Here is a 25,937-nt window from a genome sequence, read left to right as displayed (position 1 = left end):
TAAACAGGGGAATTCTGCACTAGTCCGCATATAGCCTATAGCCCTGGGGAGTAGTGGTGCGTTCCACATACACGTACAGATCAATTATATGTATATATACAATGTGAAACCACAGAGAGTGAACCCTCGATTTTATGTCTTTAACTACAATCACCAATCGAATGGGTCTTTTGTCTCTGAATGCTATGTTTGCTGTTGCAGTTCTTCTGAGAGTTCTGACATCATCGCGGAGCTTGTCGTCTGTTGTGATCAGGCAGGCTGTAAACCTCTCTCTTTGTGACAGACAGAAAAGGCTCTCCTCTCCACAAGAGCGCGGTCTGCTTTAGAGGAACGCCATATTTACGTTGATGAAAAATATCGATATCTTCAGGTGCAACTTCAGTTCATTTTACTGAGATTTTCTTTTCTTCTTTTTGGTTGATACTGCAATAAGCACGAATGATGTTTCAACATCGAGGTCAGAGAAAATGGTCTGCATAGCCTACATTCATTTGCGCGGCCACATCTTTAAAGGCTATATATACATGTTAACGTAGCTTGTGAAAGTACAAAATAGTTCTCTCATATCTCAAGTGAACAAGTGAGAAAAACAGTATTTGTGTCTGTCTGTGTAGGATCTGACTTGGAGAAGACTATGACCTTATTATGTGTAAGATTCACTGCAAAATACAAATGCAATCCTAACAAAGGACCATATTTATATTCTAGGCCTAACCTATACATTTAGACAGATTATATAGGCTATCTTTATTAATTTTGACTGGGTAGAGCTTTTTTCAACTCAGTCCAACACAGTGGGCTGAACCACAAAATAGGATAATAAACAATTATGCATCTATCCACTGAGTTAACCAATGTTTGACAATGACGCGCTGCGTAGGTCATACTTTGCATTCTTGCAGATGCAAGGATACCCCTAGACAATAGATATATTGTTCTATCGGTTTGAACCATATGCACTGCAAACTGAAAGCAAATCATCTTCATGTGTGGGACCAATGATATTATTTTACATTTCTTCTCGTTAAGCTTCTCTCATGCATATCCCCCATTGTATAACGAATACAATCCTAAAGCTGAAACGGGACCCCGAATTGTATCAAAGTGCAAAGCATGTATCACTTATGCTTCCTCGTGTTGTTTCTAAATCACATAGGCTTCAAGGTGTGTTGTAAGACATCGTTTTGGTGTAGGCCTATTTGTGTTTTTGTTCATGTGACATTCCTCCTTGTATCTCTTTTTTTGTAAAAACAAAACAAAAAAAACGAGACAAAATATTTTGTTTCGTGAACAGTTTCAAATGACATATAGGGCCAATTGAATGTGTTTTGTATGCCTAAAATAAACAATACATGTTTAAAATGGCACTTATGTATAAGACGTGTAATATTTAACAAAAAGGCGTGATATATGAGTAGGCCTGAGTAGTGTCACTCTGATTGTCTGTACATAAGGCCGGTATCTATAGGCCTGTCTAGGCTTTATGGGCGCTGATGGCAGTGTATGTGCACGGCCAAACATAAGCAAACCAGGAAATACTCTCGAGAAATAAAAACAGGGCTGAAAACCAGATCACAACCACTCTGAAAAACCGCAAACACCAGAGTTAGGTTCTGTTCCATCCCAATTCCTTGAATTCAACTATAGGCTACATTTGGGTTGTGAATTTAGACGTTGTCGTAGAAATGAATTTCAATTCTAGGAATTTGAGGAAACTGACCCTGACTGAAAAGAGTGTCGTTACAAATGATATAAACAACATCAGGGGAAAAAAACATATTACAGACTTAACCAAATAACCAGTGCCCAAAAGGAATACCCTGCATTTGTTGATTAAACCTTTCCCTCAGTTTCAGCCACTGTAAAGCAAGAGTAGGCTAAATACCAACACAATCCTGTGATTTTTACGAGAGGGGGTCTCCCTCCGGACACAGCACAACTAGGCTACATGTTTACTTCACTGAGACCCTGCATGGCAGCGTACAATCCAACAGGTCGAGCATCAAGGCGAGGGAGAAACAATAGATCCAAGTCAAGTAAACACACTTTTGCAAAACCGTATACAGCCTATTGCTTATAGGGTGGATTATTTCGAGTTAGTTCGTCAGTATAAATCCATGAGTACGGTGTCTCCCAGTTCCACGGGTTTAGAGGCTCAGAGAGAAGAGGGCAAGGGGGTCCGCGCGTCATGAAGAATATCCGTGTAGTTACTGAACATAGGCCCATAGCTACATGCCTGTTACGTGGGATGTTCCAATCACTCAAGTGGATGAAAGAAATCAAAACAGCTAAAAAAAAAAATATGCACGCCATTCGTGCTTGCCATTCACTTTCAATACTTTTTTTTTTAAAGTTTAGGTAGGTTTCCATGATGATGGTGTTTTGAAGGAAAAAAAAGAAAAAATGCATTAACATTTCCTGAATCTCTGAGCGGGTGGGGGAGGGACGGGCTGGCCGCCGGGCTGCCACCGCCACACGGGGTGAGAGCGAGGGGGCGGCCGGTGGTCCCTCAGAGAGTTCAAAGAGTAAGCGGGGCTCAAATCCCCGTCGATGCCAACAATCAGTGACGGCGGAGACGGGAAATTCGCCATGAAGCTGAAAGGCTTCTTCACAGACGATGCTACATTGCTGGACGTTCGTTTGCGTTTACTTGCGCCTGTTAATAAATCCTCTGTATATCCCTGGCAACTCTCCGCTGTGCCCGTGGGACGAGAATACGATGTCCTGTCCACTTTAGACACGTTCGGTTTAGACTGCGTCGTCGAAATTCCATGTTTCTTTCCTAGCACCAGGCCTATGGTCCTGTAGTTCTTATTCCTGACCCTTGCGCCGTTCTTGTACTCCCCCTCCTCGGGACAAGGAGGGTCTTGAGTGCTCCGGCATTCCTGAGAGCGAGAGGGGGACGTCGGAGCCCCAGCAGAGGGGCTCTCAATGGCTTTAGTCGTGTTGTTGAAATAGTCGGCGTGTTTGATGTCGCCGCCGGGGTATTGGCCATTGTTGCTATCCGCCTCGTCTGCTTTGCATTGGAATCCGGAGGTCTGACTACTCCAGTATTCATATTCATCATAGTTCTCCTCCACTTTAATTTTCACATTTTGCAGGATGAACGGGGGTGTCCTGGCCGCCCTGCCGCGGTCGGGTTGGGGCCCTGCGGTCAATGAGAGCTCCTCCGGCGGCTCGGTCTTGATGGTTTTGAGCGGAGAAGGCTGCAGTTTCAAGCTGGGGCTTATTTTTACCTCTCTTTTTAGATTTACGGCTATTGAAAGCTGGTTGTCGGTGGACTTGGTGAGCGGTGTGTCTTTGTCATGGGCACAGTGTGAGCTCAGGCCTGCAGTGGGGCATTTGTTTCCCGGTATCCTGTGTGGGGGAGACGCTTTGTTCCCATTCGCGCAAGGTGATGGACCCCGTGCGTAAACCGCTCGGGCCGTGGGGTCAGCTCTCTTTGGGTCACAGAGGGTCTGTGTCTGCGTCTCTGAAACGTTCCCCCCTCTAGTCTCTGTGAAATAGCTCCCTCGTACAACGGACGAGCTGAATTTGGGGGGGTGTGAGGCTGGCGCGTCCTGCCTACCCTCCCTGGTTGTAAAGTCATATTTCTGATGTTTCCTGTGCCTGTCAAAATCCACCTTGGCTGATCCTCCCTGGCTCGTCCTGGTTTGCTGCTGCTGCTGCTGCTGGTGGTTGTAATGGAAAGTAGGCTGTAGGACCAAAGGTGCTTTAGAGTTGAGAGTTTTACTGTTAGTGAGAAGAGAGGCAAACCTGGCCCGCCTGAAGCGTATGCTCTGAACGGAGACCTGGCTGGACACCGAACTGGAGTCGGACGGAGAAGAGCTCTCCTCGTCCGAGCTGACCTCAGAACTCTCCGACTGGCTGTCATCCTCCTCTTCCTCTTCTTCCTCGTCGGAGGTTGCAGAGTTGCTGCTATTAGTAGACAAACTCGACCCGAAGTCCGAGTCGTGGTTGACCTGCTGCTCCGAGTAGGAGCTGGACTCGGTATCGCTGCTGTAGCTCTCCTGGTGGAAGCTCTGCGGGTGATGATGATGGTGAGGTTGGTGGTCCAGGTAGAATTCTGGCCCGAGGTGGTGAAACGTGCCCAGAGTCCCGTGGTTGGTTGTTTTTGGTTTGCTGCAGCATTTAGGCTGCACGAGCAACACCGGGTGGTGGTGGTGGTGCGTGTGTCTGCTCCTGCCCCACGACTGCTGCCTCGCGCTGCTGTCCCTGTCCCTGCCGCCGCCCCCCTCGCGCCTCCTCTTCCTCTTGTGAAGTAGCGGGTCGCCGCCTGCGCCCGAGGAGAGCAGCTTGGACTGTGCAGCAATGGCGGTCTGGAACAACACCGGCTGCCGGCTCACATGCACGCTCCGGAAAAACGACTGTCTCTGGTTCAACGTGACGCAGTTGCCGGGTATCTGAGCTGTTTCATAGTTTTTAAAGGGTTTACAATCGGACGCGGTGACTGCCGGGTTATTCGGACCGTGGGATTTATTGTAAATTTGAGGTAGATTGGAGTCGGGAAGCGAGGGGACCTCTCTCCTGTCTGCTTTGTTTTTAAGGAACAGTGTCTTTTGTGGAACGCTGCTGTGCAAACTTAACCAAACTTTCTCCTTCCACAACCCGTTTGCGTTTGTGTCTCCGTGGATCAGCCCTTCACGCGCATCCCCGGGACTCGCCTTTATCTTTCTTTTGTTCGATTTTAACACACGCTCCGTTTTGCAGGAAAAATAGAGAGCTTCCACGTCCTCGCGCGATATGAGAGTACATTTAGCCGCGTGGAAAGCGATGGATTTTATTGCTTTGAGCTTTCGCAATTCCTCCAGATCACAGTGATGCTTTTTCACGTTTAAGTGGTCCATCCGTTTGTGCACAGTGGTCCTGGGAATGTTCTTCAGGAGGTCGGTGAAGACCTGAGAGAGGGCAAACATTTGTTTGCCTTTGATAAGCAGGTATCCCAGTGTCACTCCCTGCATCTCCTCAAAACCACACTCCAGGTCTCCCATGTTTTCCCCCCCTCTATTGTATTAATCCCAGCATTTAGCTCTGTGAGCTGTCCTCAGCCCTCAACAAAAAAAGGAATCAACTCCCTCTGTTGTATCTCAAGGCATCCTGGTGAACCGGCCGCAGATGAGATGATGCCTCCTAGTATCTCCACGCTGCTGCGTCGTGAAGGACCGAACTTTGAGATGTATAGTTCAATAGAGTCACAGTGTGGCCCAGGGGCTTTAGAGCATCAGTCCCCTGGCTCGGACTGGGACCCGGCATGGTGGAGGAATGCGGGTGGTGTGTCCGCCAGGCCGACTGCTGCAGCCTGTCTGCTCTCCCCTACCTGCCTCTGCCGGCTCCACTCCCCTCTGCCCCTCTGACAGGACGAGAGGAAGGTGTACGCCGCTGCCACAGCGAGAGGGATAAAAAAGAGAAGAGAGAGAGGTAGGGAGAGTGGGAGCGAGCTACACACGGGGAGAGAGGGAGGGAGGGAGTGAGGGAGGGAGCAAGAGAGAGAGAGAGAGAGAGAGAATAAGAGCCAAAATGCAGCTGCTATACTTGCTGCTGGGTTAGCCACAAATAAAATGACAGAGGGGAAGTGCATGAGTCCGGAGACACCTTCATCAATTAATGCCCTCAGAGTCGAAGCCGATTGGACGCCGCTGACAGGTGATGCAATAAAAATGGATATTCCTCCCCCCCTGACCACCCCCACTCCCATAGCTGATTACCATACTATTGTACCCCCACCTCCGTTATTTAAGTAAATAATGCTCCTATGACAAGTTCATATTTCAATATTGGTATTTACAGGAGGCTGTTAAAATAACTAAACAGGCTATAGTCGTCTCGTATATTCAAGTATAGCCTTTATGCCTACGGCGCCGTCACGTCAGTATGTGACATTATGAAGGGACAAATGTCATTTGAAGAAAATATCTACATATGTTTTGCGAACCATATATGGTCCGTCAATTCATGCGACCACCTCGATAATTCTGTTTGACAGTGTGTGGGGTTTGCTCTTGGTGTAGCCTATACAATTCCCATGGAGTTGAAAACAAAGAGATTTTTTTTCCACCTGAAAGAAGAACGCTGTTCATACTCCCCAAATGTAGGCTACAGTCGTATTCCGTATATCTAGACAGACTGCGTGGAGAAATATAGCTTTGGCAAATTTATATCGTTCATAATTTGGGGCCAACCGTTTTTCTTTCTATGTTTAATGGATTTAGCCAGTGTTTTGGTTTTCACATGCCCATATAATTTGTTGAACATTTTTGAAAAATATAAAATAGGTAATTATTAATTAATTAATTTTTTTTGCAAGAAGTTATCGGTTGTTAAGGTTTTTCTTGTCGAGCGTTTTGTGTTGGAGAGACAGAAGTTTAAGTGTGTGTGTGTGTGTGTGTGTGTGTGTGTGTGTGTGTGTGTGTGTGTGTGTGTGTGTATTGTGTGTTGCTCTGAGGTATGGACCGTGAGGCATCGTGCAGCACCGCCATTTACGTCTGTATTTCTATTCTATCTCTCAAGGGCCGATCTGGATCCGATCTAGGACGATATTCCGGCCACCGGGCCCGGTATTCCCCATTCCACGATGGAAAAACATGTGCAACTTGACGGATGATAAGCTCGTGCTTTCACGTGCTGTAAAAGTGCACGGTTGACTCCATAGTTTGAGTTGCTATTCCCCGGGGCCTATCCACAAACCTATACGAATTATTGTGAGCATATTGTGGGTATTTATCATGACGTTTAAGAAATTAAACGTTATTATCAAAATAATATTTAGGGTCTTTGTGTTGCACATTTTAATGCTTACTGTGGCGGGCAAATGTACACCTAATGTTACTCTTATCGGTTTGTGTAGCCTACATATTTTGCCACTGGGAAATGTACCTTGCGCACGGAAAATAACAGTTGTATATGTACACACACACGCGCGCACACACACACACACACACACACACACACACACACACACCTTTCCTTTGACCGCCTACAGTTATGGGTATAGATAATATACAGGGCGCTCAGAGGGAGGATGGGAAGACACGGTGGGGACACACGGTGAATAGACCGCTCATCGCTCACAACGCCCTCGCGTAAAATGTAAAGTAGCCAGTAATGGACTGTTAATTGTTGGGAGTCACTCTCTCTCTCTCTCTCTCTCTCTCTCTGTGTGTGTGTGTGTGTGTGTGTGTGTGACACTAAGCCTGCATTAGGAGAAAAACTGGTTTATAATTTAAAGGGTGTTTGTCTTGAGAAGCCTGGTTATGTCGTTCGAGCCTAGCCGTTATGTCGGTTTAGCCACGGTTTGGGGAGGGTGAAACGGATGACACTGCTGCGCTCTCGAGGGGTGGCCAACGCGCCGCGCTCGTTCCGGCTGATGATCCGTATAGAAGCCGGTGAGGCCACGTGATGGGCGTACATTGAACGTATCCTACATTATAAAATAAACTTGTTGTTTGTTAAATGTCAGCATGCAGTTTCTTCCAAGGGGGGGCAGTTTGAACTTCATATCTGGCCAACAAGAAAGGCATGATACGTGCCTATACTATACACTACCTACATACATAGGCCTACATATACTACCTCTACCCCCTAATCTTTGTTTATAAATACTACTTGACCAAGCCGATGGGACTGGCGATGGGGGAGGTGAGGGGGCGAGCGGGGGAGGGAGCGGGGCGTTTGAAATCCACATCCTGTCCGTGCAGTTAAAATCTTCCATAACAATAAAGGACATGCACGGTTGTTTTTAACAGCAATGGAACCCTGTGTTTTTCCCACGTCATTCCACTGGACGCATGGCTTGTGAACGCAAAATATAGGACTAATTTAATATTACTAGTATTGTTATTATACAGAAATTGCAGGTATTTGCATAAGACGAGGTATATGAATTAGGCCTACTTGTTTGTGTTTCTGTAAATAACAATAAAATAAGCATTGGAAAAAATAGTCTATAGGGCGAAATAAAGTGCTACCATTGTTGCTACTGTAATAGCTATAGCGTAAATCACTCAGTCAGACTGATCATTTCTGTTGATAGCCTACACATTGATAAATGAAAGCATTTAAACAGAAAACGACTTTCACTTAATTAGGCCAATATCCCTTGCAGGCTTCTGCACGTTTTTACTCAGTGCTATGGGTTACACAAACAGGGTAAGGCCATAGATTCTCATCATGTCGTTTCTCAACTACTATTGCACACGAATTTATGTTTGTTTACTTAACAGACCCTCTCATCCAGAGCGAGGTACAAGTTGAAGCACATCCCGGCCTGTGGTTCCCCACTGAGAGAGAGGGCTGGACGGTGTCATCAGGACAGAGTCGTGCGTATCATTGCATAGGTTGAATTTTGCACACAGTCGTTGGGACTTTGCTCGTTATGAAGGGACCAACCTTGGGGTTTTACCTGTGTCTGTGTGTATCAAGCATGCAAAGTACCAACGTAAAGACATAGCGTAATGTATAGTTCTTTGTGATCCAGTGTGTGTGGCGACAGTAACACTCATATAAGTATATACAATAGGCTATAGGCTATATATATATATATTATACCTGTAACGCTGTCATAATTGTATATGTAGGCCAGCTTAAATACTTCAATGTTGTGTGATAATTTGGTTGTTAGGCCTACTGGAATGGACCAAACATTCTAAATTTTCCTAAATAACAAAAACTACTCAACCTAAGCCTGCCTAAAAGTAGGCTAATAGTAACAGTACATTGCAATACCACACAGATAAGAGAAACATATTGCTTAAAGAGCAATTGAAAGTGTTTAATTATCTGCAATGGTTTAATCAACTATAGTTCGTAGCGATTCTCAGCTTCAGAGCGACAAAGGAGAGCAGGGGTAAACCCTCCCCAACCGTATAGGCCTGATCCCCGGGGATTACATCTCGACCTCTCTGGCCTATAGTGCGCCCTTCCCGACCGCAGAGAGCCACGGAGGGCTGGAAGAGAGGTGTGTTCTACACTTGCAGTGGAGGCTTTTGTTCGTCGTTCTTCTATGGTTTGATCTTTGTATGCAGCCTCCCATTGCAGCCACGAACCAACATTCAACAACCAGCTATGGGAACGTCCACTGTGTCACAATATCCTGTCCAGAACACGTCCTGCAGCAGCAGTACTAATAACGTGTTCTCGTCAACTAAAAGCCTGCATGTGTGATTCAACAGGTTCAATGAGATACAATGATCCTGAGTAAGGCAATTACTCCCGTTTTGTGGTCAGATAAAACAGCTTTGCACCTTACAAAAGTTTTAACATACATTTGGATTGATTAAACTAATCAGTCAAGTTTCAATGAATTCCATACGCCTACATTGATTTGAACGTATATTGGAACACACACACAAACACACACACACACACACACACACACACACACATACACACAGAGACACACACACACACGTGCCTCATTTGATCAACCCAAAAGCTCCAAATGACCCAAAAGCTCCAAATGACCCAAAAGCTCCAAATGACAATAATAATAAAAAATGATAATTCCTTTTTATTAAGGAATCCGGTACAATCAGCTGCGTATCTCGAAGGTACACAGTTACACAAGGCAGTAAGCATTACGGTAGCCTATACGACAATTGGAACTTAAGGGGGTGTTCTCACTAGAACATTTGAATTTAGGATAAAGTTCGCTTTGCTCTGCGTCGTTTGGAGCTGTGAGAACGCGCATTCGAAGTACCGGTAACTCCCGGAGCAAATACCCGTCGGATGCTCCGCTTGAAAAGGGTGGTTTTGCTTCGCTTTTGGTGAGAACGCTGCTCGAGGCAGTCCATAGGAAAACAACAGCGCAAGCGTGTTGATCTGGATAAGAGAGGGACAACGGTCAATTCTCAATTTTTCTGACCAATCAACTACTGTTGCTTCGATTGCGTATGTTACTTCGTTTACATGAAGGGCTGTGACAACGCAAACAGATAAATAATTTATGCAACAATGTTGCAAACTCATCCACTTGCTCGGGTCTCGATTCGGACTTTCATGTGAGAACATGACCTAAGTCTGTATAGCTATACGTCTATAGCCAATGTAAAAAAGCGTTAAGCAAGCACAATTGAAATATTGTTGTGATACAGGTAAATTTCATATTTAACACCACCCTTTTTCTTTAAAAAAATATCACACCAGTCTCTTAACATTTAGGTTAATTAATAACCAATAAATTGTATTTCAACTGGAAAAACTGTATCGGACATATAATTTTCGCGCAATTTCAGGAAATGTTATGCTGTGCAAGTTTTTTCTTTTTATGCCTATAGGCTATACACTTTAGGACATATATATATATGAATGGTTTTTATGTTGTAAAGCACACATTGTTCATGCTATTCCCTTCTTCTATTTAAGAAAACAAAACATATATAGGCCTATTTTTATAGTGATCCAGCAGTAAGCAGGGTGTTGTTTTCACTTTCAGTCTCGATATTTTAACAGCCATATCCCTTTTACACTACATCGTTGTTGTACAGGAGCAGGACCGCTTCTGCGCGTCGCTGGTCCTTTGTGAAAACAAGCCCTCGGTCCCTTGCCTTGCTCCCTCTGAATTCAGCACGGGCCTGTGGGGTAGACGTGACCCACTCGCCGAGAGAGGGTCCCCGTAGTCCAGGCTACTCACAACAGCATGCTCAGAGTCTCCAAAGTAGCGGGGGGAATACCATAACCGGCGAACTGGTCTCGCTCATTTCCCGGGGCGCACATTCATCACTCGCGCAGATAGATATGTTTGTTGTAATGTGCACGCGTGCTTTTGGCGTGGACAGAGCCGAGCGCAAACTTTGATGGAGGAGATTGGCGGATTAGAGCGAGTGGAAGGTAAGAAGACACACACACACACACACACACACACACGCGCACACACACACACACACACACACACACACACACACACACACACACACACACACACACACACACACACAGTCCGCTCTTCCCTCGGAAAACAATGGCCGAACAAAGGAGAAGAGTGTGCTCACTCGTTGTTCACTTCTAAAGCATTTAGCTAGAGTTGTGCTGTGGTTACAGGCATATGTTACTTTTGCATTGAGTTTGATGAAAATGTAAGCTTATCAATAGCATGTTTACTGCAAACCGACTGGCGCAACTGGACCTTCCATTTACGTGTATGCACTTCTCTAAACATGGAAATACTGAAGACAACAATACTATTAAAACAGCGTCGGTCTGTAGTTAATTCAGCCCATACTCCCTCTGTTTCCCATGTGAAAATCAGACCGCAGAACGGATATCCGTCAATTGTGATAAATAATTTAATACAGGCTAACCTAACACTCCTCCATTTCAGTGGATTTGTCATAGACCTATTCGAGGAAAGAAAAGCGACGGGTGTTAAGTGTAGCGGGGAGGCGCCACGCCTGCGAAGGCGAACTTTGAAATCAAACTTCTTGAAGGCAGTCAAGCAGTCTACTTTTCTCACACCCAACTCAGTTGTCTTTTTACAAAACGTGTCGCTTTTCCCAACCCAGCCCCAAGTCATTTGTTTTGCATTGAGTTTTATGGAGACACTTGGTCGAGGTACTTGTAGAGAGTCGATTTTTATGACACAAATGTACCCATGCCAAAACAAATGAATTCCTTGGATCCTATATATCCCCCCTCAGAATGCGATTTCACATGCAATCTGAGCCTGAAGTGTGAGTGAACTGTGATGGGGGGTGGGCTCTATTCACCTTTCACCCCACCGTGTTGTGTCTATTTGTGTTTTCGTGTGCCCCTGCGTTACTCACAAGCGAGAGCAGAGAGAATGCGCATGGCCATGCAGGCAACATTGTAGAGGAGAGTGTCCAACAGGTAGAGTGGTTGTTGCCTCCAAATGTGACCTGGAGGATGAATGTGTGATCTATAGACCCTACATGGGCTGGTCCAAGGACATGTCATGAAATAATGCAGACGTGAAGACAATAAGCAACAACATTTCACTTTATTTTGTTTATGTTTTGCCAGTTTTCCGTGTATATTGCACGTCTTTATTTTTGCAGCAGTGTTTTTGTCGCTGCAACATAAAAACAGCCAAGTCATAAACCAACACTGCAACTTGCTCTTATTAAAATGTGTAAGGCCTACATTACTGCTGCCCCTGCAAATGCTAGTCGACTATGCTGCTATATAACCACTATAAAAATCTATCAATAGCCTATATAAATTCATTTTATTACAACATGACATCATATTCAATTTTAGTATGAATTATCAAACATCATTAGTACAATTACAGTGCACTAGCATTTGATCCACAACTCAGCAGCCTTATTATGTTGACCTGAATTTAGAGAGTATAAATTGAATAGGCAGCCAAGAGTTGCATTTCAAACAAGTAGGCCTCATTGTTGTAGACCTATGGTGTGTTTGTAACGTGCAGAGCAACAATGGGCTATACATGCGATTTTCATGCACAATCAATTGCTACATCAAGATCTAAATGTGTAGCCCAGGCATATCAACATGTCACTTTATCTATAAGGTCTATTTCATGAATAGCCTACTTAGAAATAGATCTCGTCACATTATTATTATTATGATTATCTTATTATTATTTTTTTTACTATCAATCAACTTAACTATGAATAGGCTACTTCATAATTGGCAATAGGTTTTAGAATGAGGAAATGTGCAGTGTGGTCTATGCATCTGTGTTATAAGGTATAGATATATAAGGTATTATAGATATATAAATCCTATAGCCCTCCCGTCGTATAGTGAATAGGGATGTCCTGACAGTGTGATGTGCCTGCACACGCACACGGCACGCACACGCACGCACACTGTAAGGAAATGGTTTGACAAACCGGTGAATTTACGTTGAGCATAACCATGTCAACCATGACCATGTCAACCATGATTCAGGAAATGTAGGACCTCAAATGGAGCACACTCATTTGGTTAGAGGAGATCTGGCCACAACTCTAGCATAGCGCGGTAAGAAATGGATGGAGCCTATTTCCTATGGGGGTTCATCCGGTGAAAGGCTCATGAAGAAACAGGTGAAATACACGAACAGATTACCTGTATCGGAAAAGTATATTAATCTAGTTTAAACTTGTGTAATAGGCTTTATCCGTCTTCACGCGCTTATGAGCCTTATGTAAACAACAGGTTCCAATTGTGCGTCAACAATTTTACCTCTGTCTGCACTGCAAAGTATTTGAGATAATTCTACTATAAAGCCTAATGCAGAAACCAAATCTCAAATGGCTTGGCTTATAGTGCATAAAAAACAAAAACGTTTAAAATAGCCCATGCACATTAGTTTGAAACGTCTAACATCGTCTCTGGATATCAACGGTAATATAGGGACCGACGTCCAGCCGAGCAGGTGACGGTCTCTCCTTCCTAGTTTGGTCATTTTGATAGTTCGTGAGCTTAGAATGATAAGGTTCTATCTCCGTTTAGGGTAGTTCAGAGATATTGAGCGTCAAAGTTTTTACATTCCATTATGTTTTGTGAGATGGAACCTTTGTATTTTATGAATTACTAACTCAAAAATGTCAACATTTTAAAAATAACACCACACAGGCATTAATAAACACCTAATGGATCAGATTATGTAAAAAACTCAATTTTTACAAAAATGGAGATAGAACCAATTCTAACGTCACGAGTTCACAGAGCACAGTGTGTACAGTCTGCTATCACTGTAGGAGACCGCTGGAGTGAGATGACGCAAAGGCCATGCAAAGACTTATAATAAAGTGCTGCCCCCTAACCTAATGATGGTTCCTTTCTCCACCGCCAGTCACATCTCCCTGTCGGAGGAAAACGTTGAGTGCGCTCCGTTCTCCCAGGTAGTTCCACATCACAGCCTAACTCTGGTTAACATTTACCTTGTTATATCCGGAAATGTATCAACATGCCGTAATTCTCAGAGACTATAGGGCTTTGTAGACTCTCTGGCCCTCCTGGCTAATCACTAATTACACACCATGTAATTATACGTTTCGGTTATTGTTAGAACCAACAGACAGCTGACAGAAGGAGGAGGCACTGACGCCGGGCCAGTTCTATACGAGAACTTGCAGTTTGTGTGCGTGTGTGTGTGTGTGTGTGTGTGTGTGTGTGTGTGTGTGTGTGTGTGTGTGTGTGTCGCGTTTAAATAACCATTTTACAAGTTATACTCCCGATCACGAACATGTGGTCGATATATAATCCAATTGTAGACGAATTTCTCAACCTCGGACATGGTTTGATTTGGCTTAGCTGCTCGAGTCTCGCAGTGTATAGGGCCAATGGCCCATCGATAGTTGTGTTCCAGTTATGAATGGGCCTTTGAGAAGACACGTGAACAGTCAAAGTGCTGCTGACATGCGGATGTCCCTCGATAATAGGCTCGTAGGCCGAATGAACCATTCTCGATATGCATGTGTTAACCAGTGGGATGTGTGCCTATGTTCTTACCCGGTGACGCTCAGAACAAGGACGTTGTAATGCATCGAGACCCGCTTATTTTCAGACTCCTGTCACCATGATTTCAGCCACTGTGCAAATCGTTTTTCTAGATGAACAAACATCGAATAGCCCATTCATATCAAGATTGAAGATTGAAACCAAGGAGTATATCCACATACACACAATACACGGCCCTATGTCCAAACGTCATTTTCAGCGTTCGGCGTTTCATGCAATGAAGTCTAGGAGGGTTATTATAAGCAGACCTATTATTTAAGAAATTGTATTCTATTCTAAACTCTATTTTCGGATTGGTCGATTTTGTTGCTAATGAGCTAAATTGGTGTTACATTTATTTTCTTTTTTTGCTTAGTTATTTGAAACAACGTCAAACCATGGCCATGTGTTAGTGTTTTTACACCCTTTCCGTTTTCCTGTTAATCCTGCATTCTAGATGTTGCATCTCATATAGGCTAAACGTGGCCCCAGTCCTCTGGGACACTTAAACCCTGTCCGTGTGTTGTCGGCCTATTGGGCATTTAGTGTGTAGTTGGTCATTGGTCGCTTGTGAGGTATAGGCTACATAGGCTAGTGATTTATTTTAGCTATTTATTTCATGCTATTCAAATATTACTTTAGTTTGGATTGTATCGATGCTAAAGCATTCAATAACCAGTGTTTGAAACATTGATTATTGGTGCCTTAAATGAAACATGTTTCCTTAATAACCCCAGCGTAACAACACATTCCATGCAGTTAAAGTAACAAGCGATAGAACAAAATCCACATAGGGCCTATTAAGGTATAGCCTACTAATAACAGTAATAATAATTGTTATAATTTAAGAATAATATATATAAATACGTTTTGCTGAACAGGTAAATACACATTTTCGAGAAGTGAGTTTGCCTAATGAGCAGATTAAGGGTTTAGGCTATAAAGAGTTATGGGTTGCGGACTCGCAGCATGCAATCTAGAGGGAAGGGCAGCAGGGCCTAACTTCACCGTATCTTGACAAATAGCCGTCCAAAATCAACAAACAGTAAAACTTCACCAAATATGGCCTCGCGATCTGAGAAACGTAATAAACGATTAACACAGATTTAAATGTAAGACTGTTTGGATTTGCTCAGTGTATGGCGCTAAAGTTTTTCAAATGGAAAAAAATGTTGCCACATGACATTTGTCTTTCTTTTCCATTATCTCTTTCTAACTCAACGTGTGCTGCTACATCAGTCAAGATAACATCAGTCAGGAGTAAACATGCGAGACAGGCTACCTATTGTGAGGAATGCGGTACGTAAAGTCTTGTGAATCTGTCATCATCTCTGCGCCGCAGTTTATGCCCCCAATACCCCCCTTGTCCCACAAACACCAAACAGAATCAACAACCCGTTACAGGAGAGAGTGTCATTACCGGTATATGGAAGAAACTATCCAATACATTAAAAAAAACTAAAATCTGATGCAGTGTCCTGAGTGAGATAATTGGGAAAATAATAATTATGCAATGTCATAGGCTACATTTTTATATAGCCTACACATGTCCAAAACATTATAGGCCTACTATCAAGTATTATTTTGTCCTCCAGATTTAAACTCATTTGATTTGATGACACTTGCCAATATCAACAGTGTATCTACATGTCGGCTACTAAAAGAAGGCTAAGCCATATTGACAGGCATGGAGTTTCCATTTGAAGATCCAGTTTTAGGCAGCGTTCATTTCCTCTATTCGGTGGGGCCTCTTCTCTCTGAGAACGGGGAGAGTAGCCTCGATGTAGGCTACGGGCGGACTTAGACTTAATCAAGTGCAAGTTGTAAAAATCATTTGCTATTTCAGTGTTTCAGTAGCTAGGGCCCCTTCAACAGCTGCCCCCTCCCTTGCCTCCCTTTGTTCTCTCCACCTCTAATAGGTTTTCCCCTGCCACACACAATTCACTTTTTTTCCTTTTTCTCCCCTTCCCCTTTCCCCCCTTTTTTGTGCAGCGCTCAGTGTCGACTGGAGCATTTGAGCAATTTGAAATTAAAGCAAACAATGGGCAGGCACTCCCAGGGACCTCTAGCTCTCCATATTACACGGAGGACGCTCGTGTGCTCTCGCGCATAATTGGAAAGTCATTACGTTTCTCTGGAAACCGGGAGCGGGAGCGTTCAGAGGGCTTGGTGATGCAAGCTGCGCGCGCGGAATTACGTGTGCAGTAGCATCCTTGGATAGATAGAAGTACCAATAGGATGTAGCCTTATTACAACGTTTTACAACAGTGAAATTGAGAAATACACTTGTTTTTGAGGAGGACGCTTTTGCATTGCACATATTGATTAACTTAAATTATAACAACCCTCATTTTATTGATGTGTTGCTACAGTAAACATTGTTTACATTTGTTTTTTGCTCATCGTGACAGTCTTCCAAAAATAATTTAAAGACAAAACAAATGTCACCCAAAATGTAAACCATAACCAAAGCAAATCAAATAGGCTAAAAAGACAGCATACAACATCATCTATGTACAAACATAATGTTTGTTTACAGCAGTATTATCACTCCAGGGGGGTATTCCACCAACATCACTAAAGGAAACTCTAGACTTATTTTCATAAATCTCGCGAGGCTCATCAACAATAAGCCTGGATTTTCCTTTAGCAAAGTTGATGGAATAGCCTACCTCCAGGGTAGGCCTATACTACTCCAGCAATGTCTGTACAGACCTGGGGGGTATTCTAGGTAAGTTGATTAGTATATTCGCGATTAAAAGAAAAGCCTGGTTCGAGCAACTCTGGATTGGGATTCAAGCCTCAAGTGATTCCTTGAATTAGAATCAGCCTTGTGTCATCAATGTTCACACAAGTGCGGTTTGGAAAGTCTCACTTTTGGCGTGCACGAGTTATAAGCAGCCCAGAAGAGCCAATTGTCAAAAAATAAGATTATATGGGAAATGACAGTGCAGCGCTCTGTTATGGATCTTTATGAAGACGAAAAATAAGACGTAAAAGTGCAATACTGCTGCAATTAACAAGGCGAGGGAAATTGTTTTGCAAGAAATTGCTGACAGATTAAATGCATAAGTCAAACCCTATTTAAAAAGAAAAATCTTTTAAGACAGGGGTTCGAATCCCACTTCTGAATATATAGACTTTCTACTGCATTTCGTTGTCTGATGCTTGTGCTCTGGAATAACAATAAAGTTGAATCTAATCTAAAAATATATGTTTAAAATGATGGTGTAGGCTAATTTACGAGAACTGACATAAACTACAATGGTGATTGAAGCCTTTCTGACTAGTTAATGTTCTTCTAGCATTGTAACTGGACCCTGGATTTGGCATAGATTATTATTGTAAATGTATAAAAAAAATAAACAAACAAACATTAAATTAAAGTCAACCACTGTCTCCTGAGGCAAGGATCGAACCAACAACCTTCTAATTGCTAGCTGGCTGCCTTAACCCCTGTGCCAGACACACCACGCAAGCTGATACACATACCTATCTTTCTACACCTTTTTATTTATCTATCTCATAAAAGGTGGGACCTAATATTTCCAAAAACACACTGTCATTCGGGATTTAGTTTCTGCCTGTGAGACATTTTTGTCACACATCTAATTTAAACCAGACCATAAACCTGGTCGCTAGGTCTATTCTGAAGGATTGGTTGATAGCAACCAAACAGTGAATTATTTCAGCTACATTCAGGGAACAGAACTCGATCTGAAATGATGGCGAATTATGAAAACAAGCCGGAATTACCTGTAATGGAGTTTCGTGGAATACCTCCCTGGCCTAGCCCACCTAGTTCAACCATTGAGTAACACATTCTTTCTCTCAATTTGTCCTCCAGCTTGACACTCAAACACACAGGAATGTCTTCTTCTAGCGGTCGTAGCTTTTCATGACCAAAACATGTTGAAAGGACCTAGGACCTGTTGTTGTTTTTTTGGTCAAATGGTGTACGTTTTGTTCACAGAATAGTGCGCAGCGTCCAAATCATGTAAACTGCTACCATGGAATGTCATTCATTGACCTTTTTTGCATAGGGAAATGTACTTGCTCCATTGTTGACCTCTTGACCCTATTGATGGTATGCTGAAACGAGTATGGGGCTTGTACACAAACTTTTTTAAGTCATGCTATTTCACTGAGAGACAGTTTTCTCAGTGCTCCTTGGCACAAGGCTCTCAATATGTGCATGCCACTAGTTCTATCTGAAACTACATCATAATAATGACAGTGTTGCAGGTCATACATAATTCATGTGTAACCACCTCATGGGTCCCAACAAAGTTTTACAAACGCGTTTCCTGGAAAAGCCATGTGGAGCCAAAATGGCGCCACACACAAACACAACCGAAGAATCTTCTCACACCCGAGCCAATCACACCCCGTCCCCTCTGCCCTGTCACGGCCACGCTCTGACGCTCTGACGCCCCGGGCTACGCACTTCCACTTCCCGACGGTCGCGCGATTCTTTTTCTGCTCGTGCCGTTGGACGTTGAAGTGAAAATACGAATTGATATGTAAACACGACTAAAACATGACCTTTCCGCCGAGTGGACCCCAAAAGCGCTGTCGTAGGGGATAGATGAAGGTCTTCCGCGGAGGTTTTTGGCTGATCTTTGTTGTCTTCGCATGTCTCCTTCCCCCCCCGTCGTAGATGGTCTCCGGCTGTGTGTGTCTGGCAGACAGGACTAATATGAAGGAGATGATCGGAGGCTGCTGCGTGTGCTCCGACGAGAGAGGCTGGGCGGAGAACCCTCTGGTCTACTGCGACGGACACGGCTGCAATGTCGCCGTGCACCAAGGTGAACACATGGAGCTAACATGCTAACACCATAATATGGCTATAAATACATGCTATGCTGCTAACATCATCACGGAACGGTTGGCCTACTAGCACACTTTAGTAAAGCTAACGTCTCTCTCAGGGACAGGGGGACACCAGGGTTAGCATTAGCCCTGTACTCATTGCCATTCCTCAACCAGACAGTCCAGTATAACGTAAAGGTCGCTATAGGTAGCCTGCTTACGTTAGCTTAGCTCGTGTTTGTTAGCTTAGCCAGCCAGCTTGCTGGTGTCGGTTGATGACCTAGCTTAGCCTGCTAGCAGCTCACTAGTCAGCTCTTTGCTTTGAGCTCTTAGCCAGCTACCGTTAGCATTGAATCCTATCCACTGACAAGACTGGGTCAGCTCCACAGTGGTGTGATGTTTGGCTAGCTGACATAGACTCACTGACGTTGGCTAATTAGCTAGCCAGTGTAGCTAACTTTAGCTTTACTAGGATAGCTGTGCGCTATTAGAAATGCGAGAGAAATAATGGTTAGCCAGCCTCGTAACGAGCTCAACGTTGTATTTGTTGAGTTATTGGCTGAACAGTGACATGTGGTGAATATAGCATGTTGTTGTTTTTGCCAATAAACCCGTCCACGTCTGATGCTAACCCTCAAACCACAACAACGTCAGCCTCATTCTGCTTGTGTTGACAGTCACGACCAGACCACGTTGAGGCGGATCAATATCGTTTTCCAATGTTTTGATATTGTGTTGACTAGTTTGACGTGCCTGTTCTTAAAACATACAACTCCCCCTGTTCAAATATAGCCTAGGTATAGTTGGCGCCATTCTGTCGTTCAAACATACTACAGTATGACTGAGAGTTCATTTAGGCTACAGAATGTAGGACAATTCAATATCTTCTTATCAATAACAGATGGATACCATCATATGCGTGATCAGTATATTGTTCTCATGCTGACCTCTATTCCTCTTTGAATTACACAATAGTCTGGATTATTTCGCTTGATTAAAGTGGATTATATCATATGGACAGTCAGATGAGAGGACACTGAAACAGCAGAGGCGTCTCCAGTGCATCATGTCCAGGGGCACCCACCACAAGTGTCCATGGCCTAGATTTGTGTTGTGCTATTGACCCTCCTCTCTAGTTCACTGTGTCACCCAGTTTTTGGACCTGGTTTTAAGAACTGAGTTTTCAAATGCTATCATGCAATGACCAGAACCAGTGTCAATCGAATTGGGGGCATTGTTTGTACACCTGGTATTAAAGTCAATGTTACATGGGTCTATCTTTCATAATCTGTCCCAGCCTGACCACATCTTATGAAGGCATTTCCACACATAGTGTGGAAACACATGTGTGTTGGGGTGTAGATGTATGTGTGTCGGGGTGTGGATGTATGTGTGTCGGGGTGTGGATGTATGTGTGTCGGGGTGTGGATGTATGTGTGTCGGGGTGTGGATGTATGTGTGTTGGGGTGTGGATGTATGTGTGTCGGGGTGTTGTGATGCCTGACCATGTTGTCCTCTCCTCCCCTGGCCAGCGTGCTATGGCATTGTGCAGGTGCCAACCGGTCCTTGGTTCTGCAGGAAGTGTGAATCTCAGGAGAGAGCAGCCAGAGTGGTGAGTTGGACCATATCAACAATGACACCCACATTCCATATACGACCCTATGTTAGTGTTCCGTGGGTAGTACTGTGATACCGCCATCATACAGCGATACCAACAATAGCCTTTGGTCCAATACTGCTGTGCATCCACAGCGCACTGTATGTTTCTGTCAGAAATAATGATTCTATGCATGACGCTGACCGATACGCTAGTAGCAAAGAGGATGCATCTTTGCTGCTACCTAGCAACGATATCTAGCAGGAGGTTAGGTCCATGTTGAGTTGAAGGGTATGAAGTTATTCAAGGGACGTTTTTGATATGTTGCTGTTTTCTCAAAATGTAATCAGTGACTGGTTGAATGCACAGTGATCCAATATAATGGTGTTTGTTGTTTACTGTGTTCAAGGAGGCGAGTGGAACCCAAATTAAAACATCTTATGAACAGTTTCTGATTTAAAAAGAAACAGGCAACACTTAATTTGTCAATCCTTTTTTGTGATGTATTTCCTTTGTACTGTATGTAGTGAACAATTCAACTAAATATATCAATAAAAGCCTAGTTGAGTTGTTCACTACATACAGTACAAAGGAAATACATAACAAAAAAGGATTGACGAATGAAGTGTTGTGTTTCTTTTTAAATCTGAAACTGTTCATAACATGTTTTAATTGGGGAATTGCTCTCCATTGAAATGCTCAGTCCAAAACTTGTATCAGCCAGTCAAAATTGGTCAGTGGATGGCAGAGCTGGATTGAATACACCTGTTCTATAGCATACATTTATATCCCCAAAAACGTCTGCAGAAATTACGGACTATATATATATATTATTAGGCTTTTATTTATATATTTAGTTGTTCACTGTAGTAGATGAATCAGTTTGTTGTAATTTGAGGCTTTTTTTTCCTGCTGTGGTATTGTATCAGTATAGAGTATCGTAATCGAATCATATCTAGAGCGCTATGTATGTACCTACAGGAGACGCAGTGTGAATGCCAAAGATCGTTGCTCACGTGGCCGCCTCAATATAGGTCATTAATGAGAAACACTGAGCTGGAATGACATGTTATTGGGGAATTGCTCTCCATTGAAACGCTCAGTCCAAAACTTGTATCAGCCAGTCAAAACGGGTCAGTGGATGAGTGAGCTGGATTGAATACACCTGTTCTATAGCATACATTTATATCCTAAAAAAACGGCTGCACAAATTACAGACTGTGGCTTTAAATGGCGCCCTGTCTGTATTGTGACACAGACACAGAGCCATTGAAAGCCCCCCCCACTCCCCACAAAGTGAGCTCGTCCAGTTCTGCAGGTGGTTTACAAGACGGGATTAGGATCACAATGCATCTTTTGTTTCCTTCCACCTGTCTTTTGTTGTGGACACAATCAGAATGTGGACCACTTCTGCATGCGCCGGATGTTAATGAAAGCTGTAGAAGGGCACCATAGACAGCAATATCTACTGTTATATCTACATCAGCATATAACACGTTAGAGGTGTTTTTGCGTCAGTACAGTGAATGCATTTACAAGAATGTTGCCCTCATGAACGTTCTGTTTATAAGACGAGTCAATGTGGTGGAGATGAGAACTTCTTTTGTTATCAATCCATAACACAGGCCTATCCATGAGTGCAGACACCATACCTTATGATCCATCAGCTATCTATTTGAGGTGGGGCAGCTGTGGCGCAGGAGGTCTAATGATCGCATGGTTGGCAGATCGGCAGGTTCGAGTCCCGGCTGGCCACATGTCGGAAGTGTCCTTGGGCAAGACACTGAACTAGGGGTGTAACGGATCACCTAACTCACGGATCGGATCGTGTCACGGTTTTTGAGTCACGGATCGGATCATTTTTCGGATCAACACAAATCATAAAAATAAAAACTTTTTCCTCGAATTCTGTAAAAACACCACTTTTACTGTGTAAAACCCAACAACATTCAAGATGTCAAAACTGGTATATATATACTGTATGTGTGTGTATATATATATATACATACATAACATATTCTACACTCAAAACATTAGGCTACATATTAAACAGAAACACACATTCAACTTAAATGATGCAGTAGGAGAGAGGGAGGAGGCACCTGTTTGCAGCAGTGAATCACTGGGCTCTTTAAAGCAGATAAATAAACATGTTTTATGCCACTTTTAACTAAATAATAAAGTGAAACCTTACTTTAAACATGGTATGAAAAAATTGGCTACATTATCAGAAGTTGTCAAGCTGCCTTTTTCGTGCCTCCCGTCAACACACCAGGGTGATGTCGCGGCAAATGTGTGGCCATGCTCGTACGACTTTCTCGTTGCACAATGCTTAAACACCGTAACTTTTTTATCGACCACACTTCCAATGACACTGTCCGTCATTGTTATAATTGACAGAGAAGCCAAAGTGCTCCCATACATGGGATTTAAATGACGAGGGAGGCATTTCGAGTTCTTCTCTGTCGCCAACATTAGCAGCACTCGCCATGATACACTTGGGCTGCGTTCGTAAATTTGCTCTGAGAGCGCCGGAGAGCACACTGGGTCCGACGTCATAAAGGGACCAAGTAATTTGATTGGACGAGGCGTTCCATGAATGCTGATCAGATTCCAGAGCGAATTTACGAACGCATCCATTATCAACCTATCATTGCGCTTTAGAGTAAAACAAAGCACGCAACTGTCGTGTCTATCTTTTCATGGCAACTCTACATTGTGATTTACAAGGGATATTAACTAATATTAAGTAATATTATTACTTGGTTACATTTTGCAATTGATCCGCGGTACACATGCGTGCCGAACCGTGGGGGGCGATCCGTACGGATCACGGATTATCCGTGATCTGTTACACCCCTACACTGAACCCCAAATTGCTCCCAGTGAGCGGGCCGGTGCCTTGCACGGTAGCTTGCCGCCATTGGTGTGTGAATGGGTGTGTGAATGGGTGAATGAGAGGCCGTTATAAAGAGCTTTGGATAAAGGTGCTATATAAGTGCAGTCCATTTACCATTTAGGTGCATCCATACCATGTTTTGAGAACCAGTCAGATTACTGAGCTCTTTCTCAGTTTGGGTTCAGTACCAATACCAGAATGTTCAAAACATTGCCAGTCATCTTATCTGGACCCAATTTGAACAATGTTACTTTACAATCAACAAAAACCGTAACAGAGAGCACGTGTATGCTTTATTTCATTCTCACATTTTAAACTGTAGTTTTAAATAGAACTGTTTTCATCATAGCCAATGGGGTCAGAATTGTAGGAAATAATATGATATGCTATCTGAGAAAAGTTCCCATACCAGAACTGCTGCCTTAGAGACTATGAGAGACTTATGATTTGGACTTATGTCCTCCTGAGACATTACCACCCCCCAGCACTGTGTCAGACACCTGCTTTTCCACTATACTATGCCTCTAAGACTCTACTGCACCCTTGTACTGTCTCTCCAGCAAAAAAAAGGGGAAAAAATGACTTTTTCACGACGATTGCCAGTGGCCCCTGTCCTGAGCTAGATTACGCCTCCTGCTAGAACTGGTGAATTGATGATTCACTTCCTTAGTCAAATGTATTGATTGTAAGTCGCTTTGGAATAAGGTGTCTGCTAAATGCCCAAAATGTAAATGAAAAATGTAAATGAAGGGGGGAAAAAGAAAAAAGGAGGAGAAGGGTTGGTTACGGAAAGTTGTCATCCTCTGTGGAGAGTCTGCTGGGCGGCGCTGCTCACGCTCGCTAATCTTCCAACGACGGAGTGTCTGTTAAGCTCTGTTGTTGGGGAGTTCACATGGTTTGTAGATCAGATATCCTGTCCCGTGTCAAGCTCAGGCCAGAGTGAACAAGCACAGTCACTGTCAAAGAAGGTGTGTGTGCGCGTGTCTGTGTGGTGGGAGGGGTGGTGGTGTAATGGGCCTGGTGAATTATACTGGGCAGGACGGGGAAGATAAAGGCCACACACACACACACACACACACACACAGAAAAGGGAAGCAGCCCAAGGCGCCAGATAGGCATTTTGTAGAAGAAGCTGTAGCTCAGTGCACCTCCCCTCTCTCCACACTCTCTCACACACACACACACACACCCACCCACCCACCAGTGAAAGCATCTGCCCAGTACACCTGCCCGATACATCACATACACAGTGCATGATATGGCACCATGTGTAAGTCTTTTGTGTCTGTGATAGGGTTACACAAGGATTAACCGTGACTTCCATGGTGACAGTGTGGTGGTTGGTAATAGACAGACACACGTTTCACACACCTCTCCTCTCTTTTCCCTCGGCAGAGATGTGAGCTATGTCCCCACAAAGATGGCGCCCTCAAGAGGACGGATAACGGAGGTAAAAACCCTGCCATCTGTATTACTCAGTGTGTGTGTGTGTGTGTGTGTGTGTGTGTGTGTGTGTGTGTGTGTGTGTGTGTGCGTGCGTGCGTGCGCCTCAAAGCACATACACGCATACTGTGGTTGGCCTGCTGATTTTGTCATTAATTAGGTGTCTGGGGCCAGTTTAGTGTGTGTGTGTGTGTGTGTGTGTGTGAGAGAGAGGGGGGGCACGCACTTCTCTGGTGTCCTATGTATGTTTTATGAGTGTGTGTGTCTTGTGTGATTGTGTTTATGTGTGTGCATGTTTATGAGGGGGCTGGCCAGGCTGGGGTGAACTCAGGGCTGCGAGGAGGCTCCGTTTTGGGTTCACTGGGAGTTCACAATGGAGACTGTAAACATGGTGTGTGTGTGTGTGTGTGTGTGTGTGTGTGTGTGTGTGTGTGTGTGTGTGTGTGTGTGTGTGTGTGTGTGTGTGTGTGTGTGAGAGAGAGATAGAGATAGGGGCACAGCTGTAGGATTGGGCCCAGGCCTGCAGGGAGGCATCAAAACATCACACACCGTTTTACTACTCTCTCCTTTTTCACTCCTCCCCATTCTCTCTCTCTCTCCTTCACTCTCTCTCACACACTGTTTTACTACTGTCCTTTTTCACTCCTCCCCATTCTCTCTCTCTCTCTCTCTTTCTCTCCATGGTTCTCTGCCTCCTCCAACACCCTGAGTGTTTTAGCAGCAATACTTTGATTGGCTACAAAAATGAAGTGCCATCAATACAATTTGGGTGACTTT

General features: G+C 43.9%; 2 protein-coding genes across 2 annotated transcripts in view; one reads left to right on the top strand and one right to left on the bottom strand.

Moving 5' to 3' along the window:
- Positions 1-2,408: 2,408 nt before the first annotated feature.
- Positions 2,409-4,991, bottom strand: skida1 (SKI/DACH domain containing 1; the record flags this gene model as incomplete). The annotated part of the gene is made up of 1 exon (XM_080543294.1): positions 2,409-4,991. The coding sequence occupies one exon, from the start codon at positions 4,989-4,991 to the stop codon at positions 2,409-2,411; it is 2,583 nt and encodes an 860-aa protein (XP_080399420.1).
- A 13,932-nt stretch (positions 4,992-18,923) lies between these two features.
- The window catches only part of mllt10 (MLLT10 histone lysine methyltransferase DOT1L cofactor), a 41,229-nt gene continuing 34,215 nt past the window's right edge, over positions 18,924-25,937 (top strand). The window contains exons 1-3 of the mRNA XM_080543525.1: positions 18,924-19,217; positions 20,754-20,833; positions 25,113-25,167. Coding sequence (XP_080399651.1) covers positions 19,070-19,217; positions 20,754-20,833; positions 25,113-25,167 — 283 coding nt within the window. The 5' untranslated portion in view covers positions 18,924-19,069. The remainder of the gene's footprint in view (positions 19,218-20,753; positions 20,834-25,112; positions 25,168-25,937) is intronic.

The sequence above is a fragment of the Nansenia antarctica genome (assembly GCF_963989245.1).
Source record: "Nansenia antarctica genome assembly, chromosome: 12".
Lineage (NCBI taxonomy): Eukaryota > Metazoa > Chordata > Actinopteri > Argentiniformes > Microstomatidae > Nansenia > Nansenia antarctica.
The sequence above is the reverse complement of the archived record's forward strand: the minus strand, read 5'-3'. Positions and strand labels throughout refer to the sequence as shown.